Consider the following 24,117-nt stretch of genomic DNA (forward strand, 5'->3'; position numbering starts at 1 on the left):
CGTCGAGTTGCTGCACTATTTCGGACAAAAGGTGGTCCGACACGATATTAGGAGGTATCCCCTGACTTTTGTCAAATGGTTCTGAGCACTATGGGACTTAACATTTGAGGTCATCAGTCCCCTAGAACTTAGAACTACTTAAACCTAACTAACCTAAGGACACCACACACATCCATGTCCGAGGCAGGATTGGAACCTGCGACCGTAGCGGTGGAGAGATGGGGCCCCTCCACGCCCGCACCAATGTGGTGACCAGACCAAAAGTTCTACTGTCACCTCTGTCCACATGTTAGTTATCTAGTAAGTGGATCACAGGATGCTGGGCTGTGATGTTATCCGTGCGTCTGGGTAAGACTACGCAATAACACGGTCCATCAGGTGATAGATAGTGGATGGAACGCGAATGAGGGTAGCAATTTGAAGAGCAGAGGGAAAAAAATGCCAATGTTCGTGCCGTGGGAAAAAAAGACCTCAGCGACAGGGGATGGGTAGTAAGAGCAGTAGTGGCTTACTAGCTGCGATAGTTCATGCAAGATTGGATTTGTTAGTGTGGGTATCATGCATCATTACCGTGGCAAGCGATGGCGATTTATCCCAGGTGCTGTAGCCGCTGCATTTCTGGAACAATCAAGGTCGTTATATAGTAGTGGGAGATCGGCCTTAGATCATCTCACTGTGTGTGTGGGGGGGGGGGGGTGGAGCTTTTCTGCTTGCAGTGTACGGTACGGCTTCCCTGCGTGGTGCCAGTTATTCGGCAGTGTGTTCCAGCTGGATATCCAGTAATGGCGTCTGATTAACAGGGGCTCACCCGTACCGTTGTGTTTGCGTGTGCTTGGCCGTAGATGTTAGGTCCTTACAAGTATGTCTTTTGGTCTTTTATGTTTCCATCTATGGTTGTGGTCGTAGTTCCCCAGATTCAGAATAAACGGGTTCTGCGAATGTCTGGAGTTTCTGTATAGTCTTGTGGTGAGTTTGTGGATTACCTCCGTGAGAGTCTGAAGTCTGAAGTCGGTATTCCCAGTGAAGGTCCCCGATGCGTGTGTATCGTGGAGCATTGCTTATGATTTTGAGTACTTTGTTTTGTATCAGCTGCAGACGGGGCAGGCGTGTAGGCGCAGCGTATCCCCAGACAGGAGCTGCGTACGTCATCAGGGGTCGAATAAGTGCCATGTACATGGACCTCGACACCCTTCTGTTCAGTGTGCTACGCCTGTTGAGCATAGGGTAGAGCTGTTTCAGCCTCGCGCTTGCTCTGTTGGTCATGTGTTGTATGTGGTCCCCCCAGAGTAATTTCGGTCCAGCCAGACACCGAGGTATTTGACTTTCTCACGGAAACGTATTGGGCGTGCATGTAGAGTTATTGGTCTGCAGTATCGGTGTTTGCGCAGTTGCTTCGGTCTTCTACTGAACGGCATGACCTTATTCAATTCGACTACGTTCCACTAACTTTCTTGTCGATACATTATAACCTGTTTTCGAGACACTATCCATTCCTTTTCAACTGATCTTCCGAGTCCTTTGCCGTCTCTGGCAGAATTACGACGTCTTCGGCGAACGTAAAGGGTTTTATTTGTTCTCCCTGAACTTTAATACCCTTTCTGAGTTTTCTTCGGTTTCGGTAACTGTTTGCTCGATGTGCAGATTAAATAATATGAAATATAGGTCAGTGTTTTCTGGGCAAAGAGTTTTGATCTAAACGCGGACAACCTGCGACCGTAGCGGTCGTGCGATTCCAGACTGAAGCGCCTAGAACCGCTCGGCCACATCGGCCGGCTGACTTTTGTCACCTCAGCGTAATATTCCTGCGGCACGACCTTATTCAATTCGACTAAGTTCCATTAACCTTCTTGTTGATACATTACAACCTCTTTTCGAGACACTATCCATTCCTTTTCAACTGATCTTTACGAGTCCTTTGCCGTCTCTGGCAGAATTACGACGTCTTCGGCGAACGTAAAGGTTTTTATTTGTTCTCCCTGAACTTTAATACCCTTTCTGAGTTTTCTTCGGTTTCGGTAACTGTTTGCTGGATGTGCAGGTGAAATAATATGGAATATAGGTCAGTGTTTTCTGGGCAAAGAGTTTTGATCTAAACGCGGACAACTTTGAAAAATAATTGCATCTTTTACCTTAAAACCTCGGTGTTTCGCTGCGAGGAGGAGAAACGTTCTCTTTGGCAGAGGGTGGTACACCCCTCCGGCGGGGCTGCGCGGCGCACCCGCGCATGCGCGCTCGTGTCGAGCGAGGGTATTTATGGGGTGGCGGGCGCAGCGCGGCGATCAGCAGAAGCATGTGGGCGCTGTTGCTGGCACTGGCAGCGACTGCGGCGTCGGCGACGGCGGCGCCCGTCTACCGGCTGCCGCTGACCGGCTCGGGCAGCGCCTCTCTGGCCTGGGCGCTCGACTACGGTGGCCGGCAGCTGCGCGCCGAGGTCCACTGCAGCGAGCCAGCCGACTGGATGGCCGTCGGCTTCTCGGACCGCGGCGACTTCGCGCCGGCCGACTACTGTGTAATGTGGCGCGACTGGCGAGGCCGCGTCCACATGCAGGTGAACCTCTCCCCTACTTGCACCATCGTTCCCAATTATACACTTCGTACTGTTAACTCAGTCTTTGTTCACAAACCAACGGTCACTGAGTCGAGCCGGCCGGTGTGGCCGAGCGGTTCTAGGTGCTGCAGTCTGGAACCGCGCGACCGCTGCGGTCGCAGGTTCGAATCCTGCCTCGAGCATGGGTATGTGTGATGTCCTTAGGTTAGGTTTAAGTAGTTCTAAGTTCTAGGGGACTGATGACATCCGAAGTAAAGTCCCATAGTGCTCAGAGCCATTTGAACCATCACTGAGTCGGACGTCATTTCCTACTGCTTATTATCTCGTTTCTACGCTTATTACGCACCCCACAGTGAAACAATGGTTATTTTTGTTGCCGGGATGAATGCTTTTCGTTCTCTAGTTATTTACACATCAACCCTCATAAGACCAATGGCGGGGGAGGGGGGGGGGTGAGGGGAGTAGTTTGTGCCCACCCTTTGAAATTACTCTAATCTAGTCAGTTAAATTAGATTTTAAAAGTTTGAAAAAAAATATTTATTGTTTTTAATGAATTCGTCTACCACATTCCTTAGATGTTTAAATTTTTTTTTCGCCGGCCTGAGTGGCCGAGCGGTTCTAGACGCTACAGTCTGGAACCGCGCGACCGCAACGGTCGCAGGTTCGAATCCTGCCTCGGGCTTGGATGTGTGTGATGTCCTTAGGTTAGTTAGGTTAAAGTAGTTCTAAGTTCTAGGGGACTGATGACCTCCGAAGTAAAGTCCCATAGTGCTCAGAGCCATTTTTTAAAATTTTTCAGTAAAACGTAAATCAAAAATTTAAGCCTTAGTAGTAAATGTCACTTTCCACAGTGAACATCCTATTCAAACTTTTCAGGTTCAGGATCTTACTTATACATCAGTATCTCTTTAAACTGTACGCTATGAGTAAAAGACAACAACAATTAAGGAAATTTTTTACCGTCGACATAAAGCACCGCCTCCTCCCATCGGTGGTACACGTTATTGAAATTAAGTTGATATCGCTAAGAGTGTGCTAAAGGACATTTTCAGATTTGAATCCTATTTACACATCAGTATCTCTTTAAAAAGTATGTTTTAATATAAGTCAACAACAATTAACGGCCGGCCGTTGTGGCCGAGCGGTTCTAGGCGCTACAGTCTGGAACCGCGCGGCCGCTACGGTCGACCGAGCGAGGTGGCGCAGTGGTTAGCACACTGGACTCGCATTCGGGAGGACGACGGTTCAATCCCGTCTCCGGCCATCCTGATTTAGGTTTTCCGTGATTTCCCTAAATCGCTTCAGGCAAATGCCGGGATGGTTCCTTTGAAAGGGCACGGCCGATTTCCTTTCCCTTCCTTCCTTCACCCGAGCTTGCGCTCCGTCTCTAATGACCCCGTTGTCGACGGGACGTTAAACACTAATCTCCTCCTCCTCCTCCGCTACGGTCGCAGGTTCGAATCCTGCCTCGGGCATGGCTGGGTGTGATGTCCTTAGGTTTAAGTAGTTCTAAGTTCTAGGGAACTGATGACCTCAGAAGTTAAGTCCCATAGTGCTCAGAGCCATTTGAACCAACCATTAACGATTTCAGTTCTTTTTCAGTTTTTGTGTGGCATACGTAAAGAAGCCTCCGTCCATTGGTAATGTGCGTTATGGAAAATCCATTAAATACTAATGCATTTTCCATAACGCGCATTACCAATGGTTAAGCACTTACTGCCTGACGTGACTTTAAAAATAAAAAAGCTACGAATGTTCTTCGCTAGCCACTGCACATTGCACAGCGGAAAATACTTAGCATGTACCTAGCGATGGAAAATTTACTGTCTATAAAAAGATGGATAGAAGTTTAGGGTTTAACGTCCCGTCGACACTGAGGTTATTAGAGACGGAGCGCAAGCTCCGACTCTGTCGTGAATGGGGAAGGAAATCGGCAGTGCCCTTTCAAAGGAGCCATCCCGCCATTTGCCTGGAACGATTTAGGGAAATCATGGAAAACCTAAATGTGGATGGCCGGACACGCATCTGAACCGTCGTCCTCCGAGTCCAGTGTGCTAACCACTGCGCCACGTCACTCGGTATTTAGTGTCTGTATGACTCCATGCGCGCGTAATTTCTGTTGCCTTATTATCATGGTCTTGTGATGTAAGTAACAGAACTGTTGGACAATATGACTCATATGTGTTCTCTAAATTTACTCTATAGAAGTTGATCAGGACAATTTCGCCTTTTACTATGTGAAAGATTACAGACTTCCTCAGGCTGCACTTTATCAGTGGTACGAGTACATACACAGTCGATTGCAGAATACATATTCCGTCATCAGATATATCTGGGAAACCCCTCACATCTATATCGATCTAGTGAAAAACGTCTGTGCACGAATAGTTGATAGCCACAATTATCCTTCCACATCACTTTACCAAGCGGGTAAAAATTATGCAGACTTATACGAATTTTTTGTTTTGTTTTTCAACACATACGAAAACTGATACTAATCGTGGAGAGTAACAACCAACGCTCGGGAGTTTTACGTGATGTTCAATAAAAAATAACAAAACGCATAACTTTTTCGTAATTTTACCTGTATTTTAAAGCGGTACGGCAAGATATCGGTGGTTATCGATTATCCATGCAAGGACGTATTTCATTGAATCGATACTGATGTCATTCGTTTCCCAGGCAGATGTCATGTTGGGCTGTATATTCCAATATCGATTATGTATGTTGCATGCATGATCAACATTAATAAGCTGCTACCTAAAGAGGTCAGCAATTGTTCATATAATAAAATACACTGGCTGCCTGACTCCAAGATGCTACTTCAAAAATGGTGGAAAGACTAAAAATTTCGCCTTTCTTCCACCTATTCTCATTAATAGGGAATGTATTCACAGTTGCCAATATGGACTACGATCAGCTGTATAATGGAATGACGACAGCAAAAATTTGTTCCTGACCGGGACTCGAACCCGGATTTCCCACTTCTCGCGAGCGGTCACTGTACGATCAGGCAAGCCGCTCAGAACTCACGGCTACACCCATATGTCGTCAAGCATGTGTCTACAACCTGCATTCGTACAGTCATTATTTAGGCCTATATTCCCGTACGGGGAAGACATTTTAATTGACTGTCGCGTTCCCGATGTCTGCAGATAAATATGATATTGCATGTCCGAGGGAACTTTGCATCGTACTTCTGAACAGCACAGGCACTAAAATATCGTATCGATTTGAGTTTAAGTTTCTTGGCGGACTCCTTTACTTTTTCGTCTGAGTTACAGAGACAGGTCACGATCCTAACAGGCCATCACTAAATTCGTTCGGTGTGCAGTGTCAGACCTACTTGGCAGAACCACAACCGCCTTGACACTCTATAGGAAGAAGGAATAGCCCATTTTAAGCAGTTTTCATAATAGGTACCTGTAATTTTTCGAAATCTCTCTAACGAACAAAAATCTTCCATTCGCCTTGCTTGCTATTGATTTCACGTGTTCATTCCATTCCAGGTCGCCACCTAGGCTCCAAAACTTATCATTAATTTTTTAATCGGATACTGTCGGCATCTTTTCCTTATTTATCGACAATATTTTTGATTTATTAACATTTAAGGATAGCTGACAATCAGTATATCAAGTGACTAATTATGTTTGGTTTATATATTTTGTTTATACATTTTGGAATCATTGGCAATCCTGTAACGTTTCTGAACTGTCTGACAACAGTAGACTGTCCGAGACGCTAATGTCATATCTACAGGATGTTCTGTGAAACGCTAAATATTTCAGTACTTGATAAAGGTTTTAGGAGTCAGAATAAGGCTTCCAGCAAGTAAAGGTAAGAGGAGGGATTTTGCTGAAAGGTTAATGCTCGTAAAATTTTTACTTGGTGATAACAAAAGCAATTATATTTATTTAAACAGAACTACGTATTTGTGTTAACTGCGGTCGAAAGACCCAGAAACGAGAAATAAAGTGGTATGCCATCTGTATCTATTGTATCTGTACTAATAATAAAACTGTAAAACTGTTGTGCCTGTCTGTTTGAACAGGCTAATCTCCCAAACTACTAGGTGTTTCGTGGCGGTTTCACAGGTTACTTGAGCTTAGCATGGGGCAATATATAAGCTTTATTTCATCAAAATTAGATCACGAAAAAGAAAAAAGAAAGCTATCGTAATATAACGCGACATAGGGAAACATATTTACTCTTGGGAAAACGGTTTGTTCTTTGGCGTTTCAACTGTATCATATTTGTGAAAATGCTTTTATTACTTGATAAGTTCTGCGTAATACGTTTCAGTGTAGTGAATACAATGCTCAACCTGTTCAATCCATACTTCCATACTAATATTATGAAATACGAAGGTAACTGTGTCTGTTACATTTTCACGACTAAAATGCTGAACCAGTTTCGATGAAATTTGGTACAGAGATAGCTAGAACCCTGTGGAAGAACGTAGGCTACTTTAGAATGTAAAAATGTCGACCCCTAAGAGTCTGAAGCGGACCACCTTTTCTTACATCATTGAACATAAACTACGTTAAAAAATATTAAATTTGTTTCATAATGTCCACTTTGCATGAAGTATAGCTACTTCAGTAACACAACGCATAGATGCACGCATCACTTGGCAGCGATGCTGCGCACGTCGCCACATCTCACTTCGATCTTTCAGGCGGTTGAGTGGTGGGAGGGGGGGGGGGAGCAGAGGGACGTAGGCGTGTGGGGGCAGCTGAAATTATGGCACATACAACAGCTTACTTACTCAGCATGACTCATCATAACAAAACTACTGTCCGCAGCTCGTGGTCGTGCGGTAGCGTTCTCGCTTCCCACGCCCGGGTTCCCGGGTTCGATTCCCGGCGGGGTCAGGGATTTTCTCTGCCTCGTGATGACTGGGTGTTGTGTGCTGTCCTTAGGTTAGTTAGGTTTAAGTAGTTCTAAGTTCTAGGGGACTGATGACCATAGATGTTAAGTCCCATAGTACTCAGAGCCATTTGAACCATTTTTAACAAAACTACTAATATTCAAGCACAACCCTTGGCTAACAGCTGGTTTATTAATAGAAAACGTAATGTATGTGGCCCAAGCCCTTGACCGGGCTGCTTACCTGACTACACGTAAGGTGCACCCTTTCTTCGCCACAGCAATAGAAAGGGGTAGGTGACGGTCTGAATGCCCCGAGAGAGACCCCCAGAACTCATTTGATAGCAGGCTGAGTGGACATGGGGTCTACCTAGAGGGTCTGGAATGAAGAAAAATTCCCGCCCCCATGTGGAATTGAATCCAGGACTTCTGGGGCTGTCGTCTGGTCCTCTACCCGCTAGAGCACCATGGCCGCCAGGCTTTTATTAATACCTCAGTGAAAATTTTTGGAAAAATAAGTGAGGGATCTTTTTAATGTCATGAGTAAGACTGCAGCCGCAGTATTGCAGAAATTTATGTTCTCGATATATTGCAAGCTAAGATTTGGCTAATTTCGATCTCACTAACATAGATTATACAGTAGTTTACTTACCGGATTTCTATTCGGAAGGAACGGAGATCAAGCCTGCATATGAAGTTATAATGAAGTCTAGACCTTTCGCTGCTTACAGGCGTTGATAATGTCCCTACGGTCGCACTATCCTTTGTGTCCTCGTTGGCTCATTGGGATAGAGCGTCTGCCATGTTAGCAGGAGGTCCCGGTCGGGGCACACATTTTTCAGCTGTCCTCGTTGATATATTTTTAAGCAGCGAAAGGTCTAGATTTCATTATAACTTCATTCTTCGAGAGCTGCAAATTCACCAATGATATCTGTACAGATACCAGCTTCATATAAATCTGCATATGGTCATCCATATTTAGTTATTTCTCGGTATCCCTGAATTACTTAAGGCGAGTCAAGGCTACCGCAGTTTCCTGCTCTGTCCCTAATCCTTCTAATATGACGCTCCGTTTCAAATAACCTTCATCGACAAGATGCTAAACCTCAATGTTTCTCCCCCTTTTTAATGTAATTTGGAAAGTAGCCAATGAGACAAGTATAATCGAATAGTTGGAACAGGAAACCGCTGATTCCCTATAGCTATCCAGTTACAGCCTTTATGTATATGTATAAACAATAATTTGATGTTTACGTCTGCACCACAGTCACTAACGTCATTGTTTGTATAAGAACTTGCATGGTACATCGCTTGTTCTCTTACTCTTATTTTCTCTGGCAATGTTAACTGCATACAATTTCAGTTGGTACTGCTGTAACTAACATACTTTGCAATCGGTAGAGATACTCTCTTATTTAAATAAATCTAACATCCTAAAATAACCAACACTTGGTGTATTCCTCAGAGGCTAATGCAGTAGGAGGGCTTTATAGCAGACCAACAGGGACTCTGACGAAGGGCGTCTGATTATAGCTCACAGGATAGATAGTTGCGTAGCCGATGCGTGGGACGAGGGCTTAGGAAAGACTGTCTTACGATCGCTAAGCAGGAAATGTCAAGTGGGTTTGAGTGTTGGTGCTGAGCGTCTCTAGCTACTAGATCTGTCTCATCTCATTACTGCCTCTCACCACTCCACTGTGAGTTTGCTGATCGGTAGCATGATAAAGTGCTGATGCTAACGCCAACACCCCCAGTTCAGTTTTACCGTCATTTAGACGCAGTAAAGAATATCTGCAGATCTCTACAGGACAATTTTCCTAATATGATGTGCATCACATCTGCCTGTGATTCCTCCAGAAATGCCAATGTTGTACGTGTGTGATATGCATGTGAAGTATTAGTTGCAGATACTTCATTTAGGCAAATGTTAATTTCTAGCATGGAAACTACTGCACCGAGAGGATATAAAGAACTTAGTCCTCTCGGATCATCACAGATTGTCAGAAATGATAGCAGGAGTAGTCAGTGATCTACTTCATCTACTGCAGAAATTTGCCAGCGTCACTAACCTGTTTTACAGGAGATTTCATACATACAACTAGCGTAGATATTTCGAGGTTTCTCTAGAGTATTTCAAGCAGATACCGCTATGGTTCATTCAAAGCGGCCGCGGCCAATTCATACGCAATTATACACTCCTGGAAATGGAAAAAAGAACACATTGACACCGGTGTGTCAGACCCACCATACTTGGTCCGGACACTGCGAGAGGGCTGTACAAGCAATGATCACACGCACGGCACAGCGGACACACCAGGAACCGCGGTGTTGGCCGTCGAATGGCGCTAGCTGCGCAGCATTTGTGCACCGCCGCCGTCAGTGTCAGCCAGTTTGCCGTGGCATACGGAGCTCCATCGCAGTCTTTAACACTGGTAGCATGCCGCGACAGCGTGGACGTGAACCGTATGTGCAGTTGACGGTCTTTGAGCGAGGGCGTATAGTGGGCTTGCGGGAGGCCGGGTGGACGTACCGCCGAATTGCTCAACACGTGGGGCGTGAGGTCTCCAAAGTACATCGATGTTGTCGCCAGTGGTCGGCGGAAGGTGCACGTGCCCGTCGACCTGGGACCGGACCGCAGCGACGCACGGATGCACGCCAAGACCGTAGGATCCTACGCAGTGCCGTAGGGGACCGCACCGCCATTTCCCAGCAAATTAGGGACACTGTTGCTCCTGGGGTATCGGCGAGGACCATTCGCAACCGTCTCCATGAAGCTGGGCTACGGTCCCGCACACCGTTAGGCCGTCTTCCGCTCACGCCCCAACATCGTGCAGCCCGCCTCCAGTGGTGTCGCGACAGGCGTGAATGGAGGGACGAATGGAAACGTGTCGTCTTCAGCAATGAGAGTCGCTTCTGCCTTGGTGCCAATGATGGTCGTATGCGTGTTTGGCGCCGTGCAGGTGAGCGCCACAATCAGGGCTGCATACGACCGAGGCACACAGGGCCAACACCCGGCATCATGGTGTGGGGAGCGATCTCCTACACTGGCCGTACACCACTGGTGATCGTCGAGGGGATACTGAATAGTGCACGGTACATCCAAACCTTCATCGAACCCATCGTTCTACCATTCCTAGACCGGCAAGGGAACTTGCTGTTCCAACAGGTCAATGCACGTCCGCATGTATCCCGTGCCACCCAACGTGCTCTAGAAGGTGTAAGTCAACTACCCTGGCCAGCAAGATCTCCGGATCTGTCCCCCATTGAGCATGTTTGGGACTGGATGAAGCGTCGTCTCACGCGGTCTGCACGTCCAGCACGAACGCTGGTCCAACTGAGGCGCCAGGTGGAAATGGCATGGCAAGTCGTTCCACAGGACTACATCCAGCATCTCTACGATCGTCTCCATGGGAGAATAGCAGCCTGCATTGCTGCGAAAGGTGGATATACACTGTACTAGTGCCGACATTGTGCATGCTCTGTTGCCTGTGTCTATGTGCCTGTGGTTCTGTCAGTGTGATGATGTGATGTATCTGACCCCAGGAATGTGTCAATAAAGTTTTCCCTTCCTGGGACAATGAATTCACGGTGTTCTTATTTCAATTTCCAGGAGTGAAGTACAATCCGAGTATGTGCTCCGTCTCTGACGTCCTATCTTCTTTCTTTCTTTCTTGTAAGAAAGAACGCCGTGATTTTCTTTAGGTCTACTGATTAATCGTATGTTGACGCTTGAATTTCGACGTACATAGACTGTGAAGACTCTTAAGTGGTAATCACCTATTAGAGAGCGTCCATTTCCTTGAGAGACGTCGGTAACGCGCGATGGTAAACTTCTGAACTTAGTCATATCGTTTACACATCTACGGATGATAGTATGATGCCACATGAAATAGGATGAACACATCAAATCAGTAGTATGGAAGGCGAGTGGAAGACTTGTATTTGTTGGGAGGATAGTACGAAAAGTGCAGTGCATATACAAGGAAACTCCATTCAGGACACTAATTTTGACACATCCAGAGTGCTGCTGGAGTTCTGATCAAATAGGGATGAATGCAGATTCGAAATAATTCATAGACGCACTCCTACAATCTCAACATGTCGGTACAGTCCATACGAAAAGTGCAACGGAAACGTTCAGGGAACTTAAGTGAGAACGTTTGTACGACAGGCAACGTTATTCATTTGAAACTATATTGGGTAAATTTAGGTTTTCTAAGTTCTAGAAGATCGTGCTACAGTGCTATTGCGTATAGATACCACGAGACCTAAGATAAAAGGAATTACGGCTCGTACTGAGGAATATACGAGTAGATAGTCCTTTTCCCCTCCATCTACAGACCACTGGAGTTGACAGAAAGTCACTAATTTTGGTATCAAGCACACACTAGTGACTTGTGAAGTATGTACGTGGTGTTTCAGATACTGCGTTTTTCTCAGTAACTTACATAATAATAAGTGAAAGGAATATTATCTTAGGTAGGTAAGCGTAGGGAACGTTGCTCTTCTATAGAGTTGTGAACTCTTTACCCTCCCATTCACTTCCATCTCCCCCTGCCTCTCTCTCTGGCCATCTGTTACTCCCCACCTCTTCATGTCCCTCTGCTACCGCCCTTTCTGTCCATCTGCTCGTGCTCCTTCTAAGTCCGTCTCCTCCTCACCCCCTTCATTTCCTCCTCACCCCCTCTATTTCCTCCTTACCCCTCTGTTTCCTCCTCGCCCTCTCTCTGTGCGTCTTCTCTTCCCCCTCTCTCTGTCCATCTCCTTCTCTTCCCTCCCTCCTCCCCATGTCAATCTCCTCCTCCACACACCTGTCACCATCTCCTCCTTCCCCCTCTCTGTCTGTTAATCTCTTCCTCTCCTCGTTCTGTCTCCACGTTATCACCCCCATCCAACAGGACGTCGTAGTAAGTAATATGTGTACCAAGTTCAGTTTAGGTAGTTTAGACGTTGAGTTGTGCGTTCAGGACCATGGGTATTCGTTTGAATAACTTATTTAATGGAACATTTCACCACCAGAACATCCATATGAATACAGTCCATTATGTACAGTATCCTGCACTCATCCCCCAAACGTTGAATGTTTCTAGCCCATTACTATAAAATTGATAGAAATTTAATTTAAATTGATATTTAGAGGTGTAGGAGGAGTCTTTTTTATCCAGAACTTTGCCCACATGTACACATCTCACATACGTATATTTCACTGTATCTCTAATGAATTTCACCTTGCAGTTTCGTTTTGACGTAGCTCAATGTTTATGGCGTTATACCTCCTGAACTATGTTGCATACAATAATATAATTTGCAGGTACAATCAGTGATACTATCTACAAAGTATGTCTCTAATACAGCTGTAGTAAAGAAATAATAAATTAAAAGATCGTTCCTGATGCAACAGTTTTAGTACATGAAAATCGGAAAAATAGTTAGCGATAATCTTTTTTTCCTTGCATCATTTTGTGTGGTTTGTCAGCGAGAAAAAGTTTCTTAAAGGTCTGAAATTATGTGTAAAGTTTGTTGACGTGCTTTCATTCTCAAATACTAGATGAATAAATTCTGGGCGTTCGCGCATCCTGGTCTAAATGTCTTTTTACACCCTGAATCCCCCCCCCCCCCTCCCCACCATCCTTTTGACAGGTAGGTAATGTCTACTTCTACAACGATTATTTCCAGACAAAAAGTGATTTGTCTCCCAAATTGGATTTAAATCGGTCCAGTGGTTTACGAGAACATGTTGAACATACGCACGTACACAAATCATAATATGCATGGATTATCCAGAGTTACAGGACCGAGCTATAATTCTTTAAACAGAACTTTTTTTATCCATCATGTAGCTCACGTATCTAAACCAAGTGCCTAAAAATCAATTTAAATTAAATTTCTATCAAGTTTTTAGTAATGAGCTAGAAACATTCGACGTTTTGGGGGTGAATAGAACGTACTGTACATAACTGACTGAGTTCAGATGGATGTTTGGGTTGCAGAATGTTCCATTAAGTATGCTGTTCAAAGAAATGCTCATTGTATTGAATACACGACTCAACTTTTAAACGACCTGTGGACTTGAAACAGCGCGTCGAGTGAGCTTGTGGTTCCGACACCGCCAGTTTTGCATCTCGTCCGCCTGCCGTTTAGAAGGCGCATTTCCTTCAAGGTGATAATTCCGTTACATCGTTCATTTAAAAGTATCATTGCCACATTGCTGAATAATTGTGACGGTCACTCGATAAAAAAGACTTCTCATGTGTTTTGAACGTTTCTCTTCTGTTGTTTTTTTATTGTTCACCATGTGGATAGCCCTGATCTATCACTCTTTCCTTCGGAATACAGTCAGGAATAAGACACAAACAATTCCGATTTACAAGATCGACCAGTTTTCGGTGAAGGCTTACGCTTTTGTTTAAAAGACAAGTACACTTGATACTGAGCCTATTGTGCTTGCAGGCGGCAATGGAGTATCTGCATGGTTCAACGGTTCTAAGTCACAAACTTTCTCTCAACTCATTTACCTCAAATTATTAAGGATACAGACTTTCATTGTGAAACATCCTGCATACCTCACGCTAAAATAAAAATCGCATTCGGTAGCAAAATACGTACATGGTAAGCATTTTTAATGATCGTATACGTTTAGAAAGAAACACTATCATTCACAATATATTCGGCTTACCAGTAACAATGCTCATTATCTCTTGTGATTATCTTGGACTATTAGAAGGATCCCTGAGACTGAGACCGGCCACTGCCGCGGGTAAAGCTAGTACAATCAATTTGAGCCGTATCTAATCCAAAAGATTTCTCAATAGATTTTTTGACATGGTTTTCCTTAGTGTGAAGTGGAACGGAAGTTTGTAGGTTGACGCAGCGGCGAATCACGTGCATGAAATAGTAATCACGTGTACTTGATATAGCCGGCCAGTGTGGCCGTGCGGTTCTAGGCGCTTCAGTCTGGAACCGCGCGACCGCTACGGTCGCAGGTTCGAATCCTGCCTCGGGCATGGATGTGTGTGATGTCCTTAGGTCAGTTAGGTTTAAGTAGTTCTAAGTTCTTAAGTTCTAGGGGACTGATGACCTCAGATGTCAAGTCCCATAGTGCTCAGAGCCATTTGAACCATTTGTACTTGATATAAAAAAACACTTTACCACCTACATGAAATTACTCTCCTTTAAAAAGTAAGCCGAAAAAAATTATCGTATTAAAAATTCCTTGCTTACAGACTGATGAATTGTCGAAGTATATACGCGTTTAAGAATAAATAAAATATGTCTTATGTTTCGTGAGTTGTTGAATAATATGCATACTCAATGTAAGCGAGTTTAGCATAGCCACTCAGTGGCAAAACAGTGAGATGAAAGAGAGAGTCGGGTATAATATTTTGACGTATGTTTCTGCAAAGAACATTCTCAGTAAGAAGATTAGGTATTAGGACTGACCAAATAAGAATGAAGTCAATAAAGTCACCAAATCGCCGGCAACCATTTTGTGTAGCTAGCGTGATTTTATATTGTTAAAACTTAGTTTGTCGGAACGAAGCATTCTCTAGGAGATAAAGTATTTGTTGTACAAGAATCTGGAGTATTAAGGACTGTTTTTTCAATGGTTTCATTTCCAAGCAAATAAATAAATAATTAATAAATGAAATACGTTTACTGGTGCATCTAACACAGAAACTGAAAAATATTTAATGAATTCCGAAGAAACAATGTAATCAAAGGCAGAAATGTACAGCGGTACAGCAGCAGTTTTGAAAGCACTTACAATAATTGTTTTTTGCATACAATTTTTTGTGAAATGTAGATGTTTATTAAAATCTGAAACTTAAGAAAAACTAAAGTAGTCGGTTGTCAGACTCTGCATAAAGGGAATCACAACGTATAAATGAGCTCAGAGACAGGACTGGGTACCATGTGTGCCTCTGGATGGGAATAAGCTAAGAGAGCGAAGCGTGGCCTGCCGTTTAATCTGAAGTAACTACCAACACCGTCCCAACTTCTCCTACTCTCTAGAAGCGATATTCCGCAAGGAACATCCGCTCATTTAGATAAGCGGCTAGAGCAGCAGAGGAATTGCAAGCGCGCTACAGACGCGGCGTTTCACTTTAATCTGCAGTTGTAGTTCTCAGTAAACCGACAGGAGCGTATCTTATTTCAGTCAAATAGAAACCAAAAATATTTACTTGACATGTTTATTGGAAGATACAAGCAGCTAACGTGTGAAATGAATTCACTATAATCGAATGATATTTAGTAGCAGTTAAGACACTAGACATCGACGGGGCGCAGCCAGTGTTGGAATCTCCCTCTGGCCGCTCCACTTTGGGACGTATAATTTCCCTAAAGTACTTCAGGTGAACCACAGAATAGTCCCTTGAGACAGGCCACTGCCGATTTATTTGCTTCTCTGATTAATTCGAGTATATGCTCCGTCTGTGAGAACTTCGACGTCGACGGGACACTACTCTCTTATTTTCCTTCCTGCGTTCTTACTTTCGCTGAAATAATGTCTACAGAACAAGTGAATGTTTTATTTATTCGTTCCGTTCCTTAGAACCTGTAATATACAAGTTGCTGCTTTACACGACAATAAAACATTGCATTCCAGGCTACGTGTATATGTCCCGAAATTAATTCCGTATCAAGCAGCAGTAAATGGCACTCGAAGAAGAAACTTGATGTAACCACATTTGCTTGATCGGTGGGAATCAGTTTTAATATTTTATTTTTGTGGGGGTCCACAGCCTCAACGTGTTTTAAGAATTAGAAGATTGTCCAAGTAGACTGTATTATTTTTTTGTTATCTATGCGATTGGCAAATTTCGACCTTTGATCATTTTCAAGCACGTATCTTAAGCTTCCAGCTCCATTTTACATTATAATATGTCGATGGTACATGTGGCCAGGAATACATCTTACTTTTGTGCGTATATGTCACAAAAACGATATATTATTGTACATGGTTTCATCTGTTAGCCGATCAATTTCATTAAAATCTTACTGGGTGTACTACCGCGTCATTATCTATAATAAATAAAATAATAAAACATCCTCCGTCTCTAGTGTACTGAAATGTTTTCCTCTGGACGTAAACTGAGAAAAGGAGAATTATGTTTCAAATGCTCTAACAGCCAATAACAAGACGAATTCTATTAGGGACCTGGGGTTTAACAAGAGGCTAGGGCTGTTATCCACAGGAACGAAACTTGTGCTTGCACCAGTCACTATTTTTATACAGAATTTTTCTCAATGTTTTTCGATATTGGATGATGAATGGAAAGCATACTGGTAGTTTCACAAGCTGCGACATAGACGCGAAGTGAACAGTGACCCGATATGGTATACATTTCCGTTACTTTACGTCTATGGTCACAAATTTTTTTTGTAGTAGTGCTGCTGACAAGATGACTCTTATATATACCATTATTTATATACATTTGACGATGCTGGTGCTGATTTTATGTTTAGCACATGACGATGTCACTATGGCTCCAGTATATTAGGACATGTTTTTATAAAACAGATCTGAAGATGGTCATTATAGACCGAAATCGGTAGTCTGATGACAAACAATTTGTGATCATAGATGTAAAGTAAAGGAAATTCATACTGGTAGTATGCACCATATTAGTTAATTACAATTGTTCTGCTTTAAATGTACCAATGCAACACTGAACGAGACTGCATCTGTTACAGGATACCTGGACGGACGAGGAAGGCGCGTTTCACGTGGACGAGCAACAGGACTGCAAGGACTTCCGCTACGTGAGCTCTCACGACGTCACCAAGTTCACTTTCTCACGAAAATTCGACACGTGCGACGAGCATGACTACGTCATCGAGGTGAGTCAGCACAATATCTCGTACCCAATCAGGATTTATTGTGAGATGCGTTTTTATCTACACTATCTGATCAAAAGTATCCGGACACCTATTAGTGGACATTAATATGAGGCGTGTCAACCCTTCCCCTTTATGACGGCTTGAACTCTGCTGGTGACACTTTTAATGGGGTGTCAGAATTTTCGTGGAGAATGGGAACCCATTCTTCCTCAGAAGTTAGTGGTGTTGGACACTATGGCTGCAGTAAAGTCGACGTTCTAACTCATCCCGAAGATGTTCCATAGGGTTCAGGTTGGGGCCCTCGACAGGAAAGTCCATTCCAGGACTGTTACTGTTCACAAACCATTACTTCACACATGCTGCTTTACGACATGAACCATTATCATGCTAATACCAACAATCATCGTCTCCGAGCTGTTCCTCTACCGTAAAAAAAAAAAAAACTTCTTCCGTACAGGCCGTGAAGGCCCAACGGTACCGACCGGCCGCAGTGTCATCCTCAGCCCATAAGGGTCACATGATGCGGATATGGAGGGGCATGTGGTCAGCACACCGCTCTCCCGGCCATATGTCACTTTCAGAGACCGAAGTCACTACTTCTCAATCAAGTAGCTGCTCGGTTTGCCTCACAAGGGCTGAGTGCACCCCGCTTGCCAATAACGCTCGGTAGACCGGATGGTCACCCATCCAAGTGCTAGCCCAGCTCGACAGCGCTTCACTTCGGTGATCTGACGGGAACCGGTGTTACCACTGCGGCAAGGCCGTTGGCGAACGCAGTATGCACCACGTTCTTATCCTTCCGCAGATAGTGTTTTCTTACGCACAATAAGGGGGGCAAACCCTAACTACGAAAATCACCTTCATACCGTAACTGCCGGCCGGGATGGCCGAGCGGTTCTAGGCGCTACAGTCTGGAACCGCGCGACCGCTACGGTAGCAGGCTCGAATCCTGCCCCGAACATACATGTGTGTGATGTCCTTAGGTTCGTTAGGTTTAAGTAGTTCTAAGTTCTAGGGGACTGATGACCTCAGAAGTTAAGTCCCATAGTGCTCAGAGCCATTTGAACCATACAGTAACACCACAGCTGATGGCACATAAAGTTCTCCAGGCATATCCCAAACCCAAATTCTTGCATCGGATTACCACAGCGTACAGCGTGATTGATCACTCCGAATCACTCGTATCCTGTCATCCACTGTCCAATGGTTTCTTCCTCTTGCACCACCACAAGCTTCGCTGAGCATTGAATTCAGAAATGTGTGGCGTATGAAGAGCTGCTCGATCATTTTTTAACTCCTTACCGACAGTCATTGTGCTTCCTGGACTTCTGAAAGCATCAGGGAACGCACGAGTCATTCATTCCGTTGATTTCTTGTGATTTTCTTTTAAACCACCGTCCGCAACGCTCGACGGTCCCTATCCATCAGCACAGGTCGTCGGCCTGGTCTTAGTTGAGCCGTGGTTATTCCTTTGCATTTCCACATCACCAACATTCGATTTGGACCGCTTTGGAAGGGTTTAAATGTCCGTGATGGATTTGTTATTCTGGCTACATTCAATGACTGGTCCACGTGCGGAATCAGTGAACCCCCCATTCTGCTGTTACTGCTGGTCCTCTGACAACACAATACTCCCCGCCACTTTTTATACTCGCTGACCGCCTCTCGTGTCATACAATGGTCAATTCAGCATGACGTAGGGCTGTCCAGATACTTTTGATCAGATAGTGTATACACGTCTACATTTGGCAGCAAAGGGAAGTAGGGCGACCACCTTCACCTAATGAACAATCTTTGTAACTTTAGGTCGACCAAAATTTAAATAATTTCAATGACTGTATAATCTAGTATAATAACTTAAGTATATTAATCGAGAGTGATGAACTACACGAGTAGGATTCTGAGGTGAACAGAATGAAATATATTCACATTTTATCTGTACCCAAGCATACAAAAATCAGGGTCAACAAAATTGAATGTACATCACTCTCTGGCATTAAGTATAGTCTCGACAAGTATGTAGTAGAAATCTTGCTAAATAACAGGTATACATGCATCCAAAAATGCTCTCTGTTACTTGAAAGATACTGACACGCCCAGCTCATGCAACATGCGTACTATTGCAAAAAACTAGAAAAGCAAACAACAGTGACCTTTACAGATACACTATCTGGTCAAAAGTATCCGGACACGTGGCTGAAAATGACTTACAAGTTCGTGGCGCTCTCCATCTGTAATGCTGGAATTCAATATAGTGTTGGCCCACCGTTAGCCTTGATGACAGCTTCCACTCTCGCAGGCGTACGTTCAATCAGGTGCTGGAAGTTTTCTTGGGGAATGGCAGCACTGAGGAGAGGTATAGATGTCGGTCGGTGAGGCCTGGCATGAAGTCGGCACCCAAAGGTGTTCAATAGGATTCAGGTCAGCTTTGTGCAGGCCAGTCCATTACAGGGATGTTATTGTCGTTTAACCATTCCGCCACAGGCCGTGCATTATGAACAAGTGCTCGATCGTGTTGAAAGATCCAATCGCCATCCCCGAATTGCTCTTCAACAGTGGGAAGCAAAAAGGCGCTTAGAACATCAATGTAGGCTGTGCTGTGATAGTGCCACGCAAACAACAAGGGATGCAAGCCCCCTCCATGAAAAACACGACCACACCATAACACCACCGCCACCGAATTTTACTGTTGGCACTACACACGCTGGCAGATGACGTTCATCGGGCATTCGCCATACCCACACCCTGCCATCGGATCGCCACAATGTGTACCGTGATTCGTCACTGCACATGGCGTTTTTCCACTGCTTAATAGTCCAATGTTTACGCTCCTTACACCAACCGAGGCGCCGTTTGACATTTACCGGTGTTATATGTTGCTTATGAGTAGCCGCTCGACCATGAGATCCAAGTTTTCTCACCTCCCGCCAAACTGTCATAGTACTTGCAGTGGATCCTGATGCAGTTAGGAATTCCTGTGTGATGGTCTGGATAGATGTCTGCCTATTACACAGTACGACCCTCTTCAATGGACGGCGGTCTCTGTCAGTCAACAGACGAGGTCGGCCTGTACGCTTTTATGCTGTACGTGTCCCCTCACGTTTCGACTTCACTATCACATCGGAAACAGTGCACCTAGGGATGTTAAGGAGTGTGGAAATCTCGCCTACAGACGTATGACAAAAGTGACACCCAATCACCAGACCACGTTCGAAGTCCGTGAGTTCCGCGGAGTGTCACATTCTGCTCTCTCACGCTGTCTAATGACTACTGAGGTCGCTGATATGGAGTACCTGGCAGTAGATGGCAGCACAGTGCGCCTGATATGAAAAACGTATGTTTTTGGGGGTGTCCGGATACTTTTGATCATATAGTGTACGTTTAAACATTTGTAATTACATACTTGTATTATATGCATGGATTGACATTTGATACTAAATATAATGAATAAAATAAAGTACAAAGATGAAAGGTACGAATAAAATGAAGTACAAAGGTAAAAGGTAAAGTCGGTGGCGCTCAACCCAGTAACGGGCTTCTGGCCTAAGTAGAGGTAGTATGCAGCCTTTCGTTCGCCATTACACTAGGAGGGGGAGGTTTGGGAGACCATCGGACAGACCAGTTTTTTCTACGGGCAAGATCCGTAACGGTCATTTGATAGCAGGCCGAGGGGACCTGCGGCCATTGTGGAGGGACTCGGGACTGGAACGGGAGAAATGCCCTCTCCTGTCTGGGATCCTGAAACACCTGTGCACAATTTCCACATAGGTTAAGTATTCTATTAATGATTTGTGGTTGTCTAATCCCAGTTCATTCTTCACAATGATTCTTCACTGATGCTTTAGAACATTACGAGTCCCGTTTACTGTATCAATGTGCACGCCTAGGTCCTACAGAGAGCAGGTTCTAGGAAAAGACAAATCATTTGGTCTATTCCGTGTACAGAGTATATGGAATGGTGTTGATATAAGCGAATTTTACAGAATACAAACTGTGACGATCCTCGGCTGGGAAGGAGTATCACGGAAGCAACAAGGAGGTTGACGTCTTCTGCCACTAGTACCTGTCCTATGTAGGTGACTGACCTGAAAACTGTTAGAAGACGACAAGATGTTAGACCGCTACACATCGTTCAACAACATGATATGACAATTGGAGGAAGCGGCAGGGCTCACAACTGACACCATATGCGACTGAAATATCGTCTCACTTGATCTTGCAGTAGCTACCCAATCAGACCAAGTAATATGGCGCATTGGTTAACGTTCTGCGTATTCTGGGGGAATGTAGCTCAAGTTTCCGTCTGAACATCGTTACAGAGAAATCCACAAGTTCGTTTAATCACTTTTGTGAGTGCACGGACCAGTGTCACCAAATGTGCGTTTGAAACAGATATGCGCATGTCCTAGTCAAGATATTTTGCAGTTGTCTTCTTGCGACATTGCTATCTCCGAGTCGAGTACAATCGTACGTTCGGGGCACGAGTCTTGAACATGTCCAGTGACGATTCTTCTTCCATCGAAGTTAAAACCGAGCAAATGCAGCGTCTCGAAATACTTGAAATGGGAGTTAAACTCTAATATTCAGCAATTTTGTCCGTTATCGTGGCAAAGTATAATACAATCAGTCACTCAACCTGCTTTACTACAACGCTAACTGTCTGCCATCACATCAATATGTCAACACTTACTTTTCATTCACTACCTAATTCGCACAGTATGTATCTCAAACAGTAGCACTTACATTTCATGAACACATATTTAACACAGCTTCATTTAAAAGTAAAGGAATTAAAAATGAACCACAATTCTGGACTTCATACTATCGACAACGAAAATCAACAGTGAAATAGTTGTGCATTAAACACTAGTTAATTTGTGTAAATGGTTTTATTACTTTAAGTAAACATACATACATATATGGGGGAGGGGGGGGGGGAGGGAAATGCAATATACGTGAGGCGTCCAGACAGTAAGCTCTAATCAGTCGTGAAAAGGAAACCACAGTGAAAATCCGATTAAGCTTTGCACAGATGTGTTGGGCAGTCTCTAGTATGCCCATCGATCGCGCCGCATTGCATGTTGCATTTCTGAGTGCTCAGTGAACACGTAAAGTTGCTGAGAAAATAGTGTCTTCCACATGGGTGCCTGCCGAGAGTTTTCGCCTGTTATCATGCAACCTACATAACGTAACTGTCATGCAATTCCTTTTTTCAGAACAATAACGGCTGCGCACTATAGGGGTAATGCAGACGTTCCTGTAGCGTTTTCAATGGGAAGTGTTTCATCACCCACCATACAGCCCGGACGTGGCTCCCTCTGATTTTCATCGCTGCTCACATGAACCGCTGGCTGTAAACACATTTTGGCACAGACAATGAGCTACAGACCAGCGTAGAGAATTGGCGGGAAGTACAGGCGTCTGTCTTTTATGACGAGGTACTGGAAGGTTGGTACGACGCTATGAAAAAAGTCTAAGCCGAAGCGGCGACTATGTAGAGAAGTAGCTGGAAGGCATAGCTAACTGTTGCAAGTAAAACTTTTCTGATTTTTCTGTGGCTTCCATTTCGCGACCGATCGGAACTTACTTCCTGGACAACACTCTCACATTGTTTATGGGTGTAGCCTATAATGATGCTACACCGAAATCACCTGTAAGGTTAACGAGAGAGTAATGAAACACTGATGCAAGATACTAACTGTCTGTGAAAATAAAGCTGATCATCAACAAATATTGCTCTAATATAGTTTTTCAGGACATTCTACCATGATGTTATTTTCATTTTTAGCACTTTTTTTTACGATCGACCCAGCCGTCCTTTTATGTAGTAGACTCTAACCAGACAATAAACTAATTTGATCTCGTCCTGCTATTTATGTTTGAGTTCGATTCCCGACACTCACTACGCCCTTTGATGCTCTTTTGTTTTTCAGATCCCACATTGATATTCCGTGAAACGCGAATTCTCTCTGCGTTTCTAAGCTCAGGTGGATGTGATGGTCGGCGAGATTTTAATAAATTGAGTGCCGTACTCCTAGGCTTGTTTAAATTGAATGGTTCAAATGGCTCTGAGCACTGTGGGACTTAACATCTATGGTCATCACTACCCTAGAACTTAGAACTACTTAAAACTAACTAACCTAAGGACATCACACAACACCCAGTCATAACGAGGCAGAGAAACTCCCTGACCCCGCCGGGAATCGAACCCGGGAACCCGGGCGCGGGATTTAAATTGAAACCTCTGTCCCTGTTTATAATGTTTTTGACGTCTTTGTTTATAGACTCCTTAATTATACTGTCCCAGAAACTTGACATTTGCGCCACCGTACTGGCCTCATCGCATTTCATTTCTTGATTATATTCGAGGCAGTGCTTGACGACAGCTGATATTTTTAGTTGTTTTAGTCGGATGTCTCGCTGAGTTCGTTATGTCTCTTCTCCACTGTTCTGGTAGTCTGTCCCATTCGCATGAAGTGTTGAGTGCTATTAAGGGATTTCAGATCGAGTCCGTATTACTGAATTTCCGGAAGGCTTTTGACACTGTACCACACAAGCGGCTTGTAGTGAAATTGCGTGCTTATGGAATATCATCTGAGTTATGTGACTGGATTTGTGACTTCCTGTCAGAGAGGTCACAGTTCGTAGTAATTGACGGAAAGTCACAAGTAAAACAGAAGTGATTTCTGGCGTTCCCCGAGGTAGTGTTATAGGCTCTTTGATGTTCTTTATCTATATAAACGATTTGGGGGACAATCTGAGGAGCCGTCTTAGGTTGTTTGCAGATGACGCTGTCGTTTATTGATTAATAAAGCCATCAGAACATCAAAACAAATTGAAAAACGATTTAGAAAAGA

At 44.2% G+C, this 24,117-nt stretch overlaps 1 protein-coding gene and 1 pseudogene across 1 annotated transcript in view; one reads left to right on the top strand and one right to left on the bottom strand.

The window, feature by feature from the left end:
• The first annotated feature begins 2,224 nt into the window (after positions 1 to 2,224).
• Positions 2,225 to 24,117, top strand: part of LOC124722684 (dopamine beta-hydroxylase) — a 165,676-nt gene continuing 143,783 nt past the window's right edge. The window contains exons 1-2 of the mRNA XM_047247826.1: positions 2,225 to 2,548; positions 17,114 to 17,260. Of these exons, the coding sequence (XP_047103782.1) occupies positions 2,225 to 2,548; positions 17,114 to 17,260 (471 nt within the window). The remainder of the gene's footprint in view (positions 2,549 to 17,113; positions 17,261 to 24,117) is intronic.
• LOC124724024 lies at positions 17,912 to 18,029 on the bottom strand (annotated as a pseudogene).

The sequence above is a fragment of the Schistocerca piceifrons genome, chromosome X (genome assembly GCF_021461385.2).
Source record: "Schistocerca piceifrons isolate TAMUIC-IGC-003096 chromosome X, iqSchPice1.1, whole genome shotgun sequence".
Lineage (NCBI taxonomy): Eukaryota > Metazoa > Arthropoda > Insecta > Orthoptera > Acrididae > Schistocerca > Schistocerca piceifrons.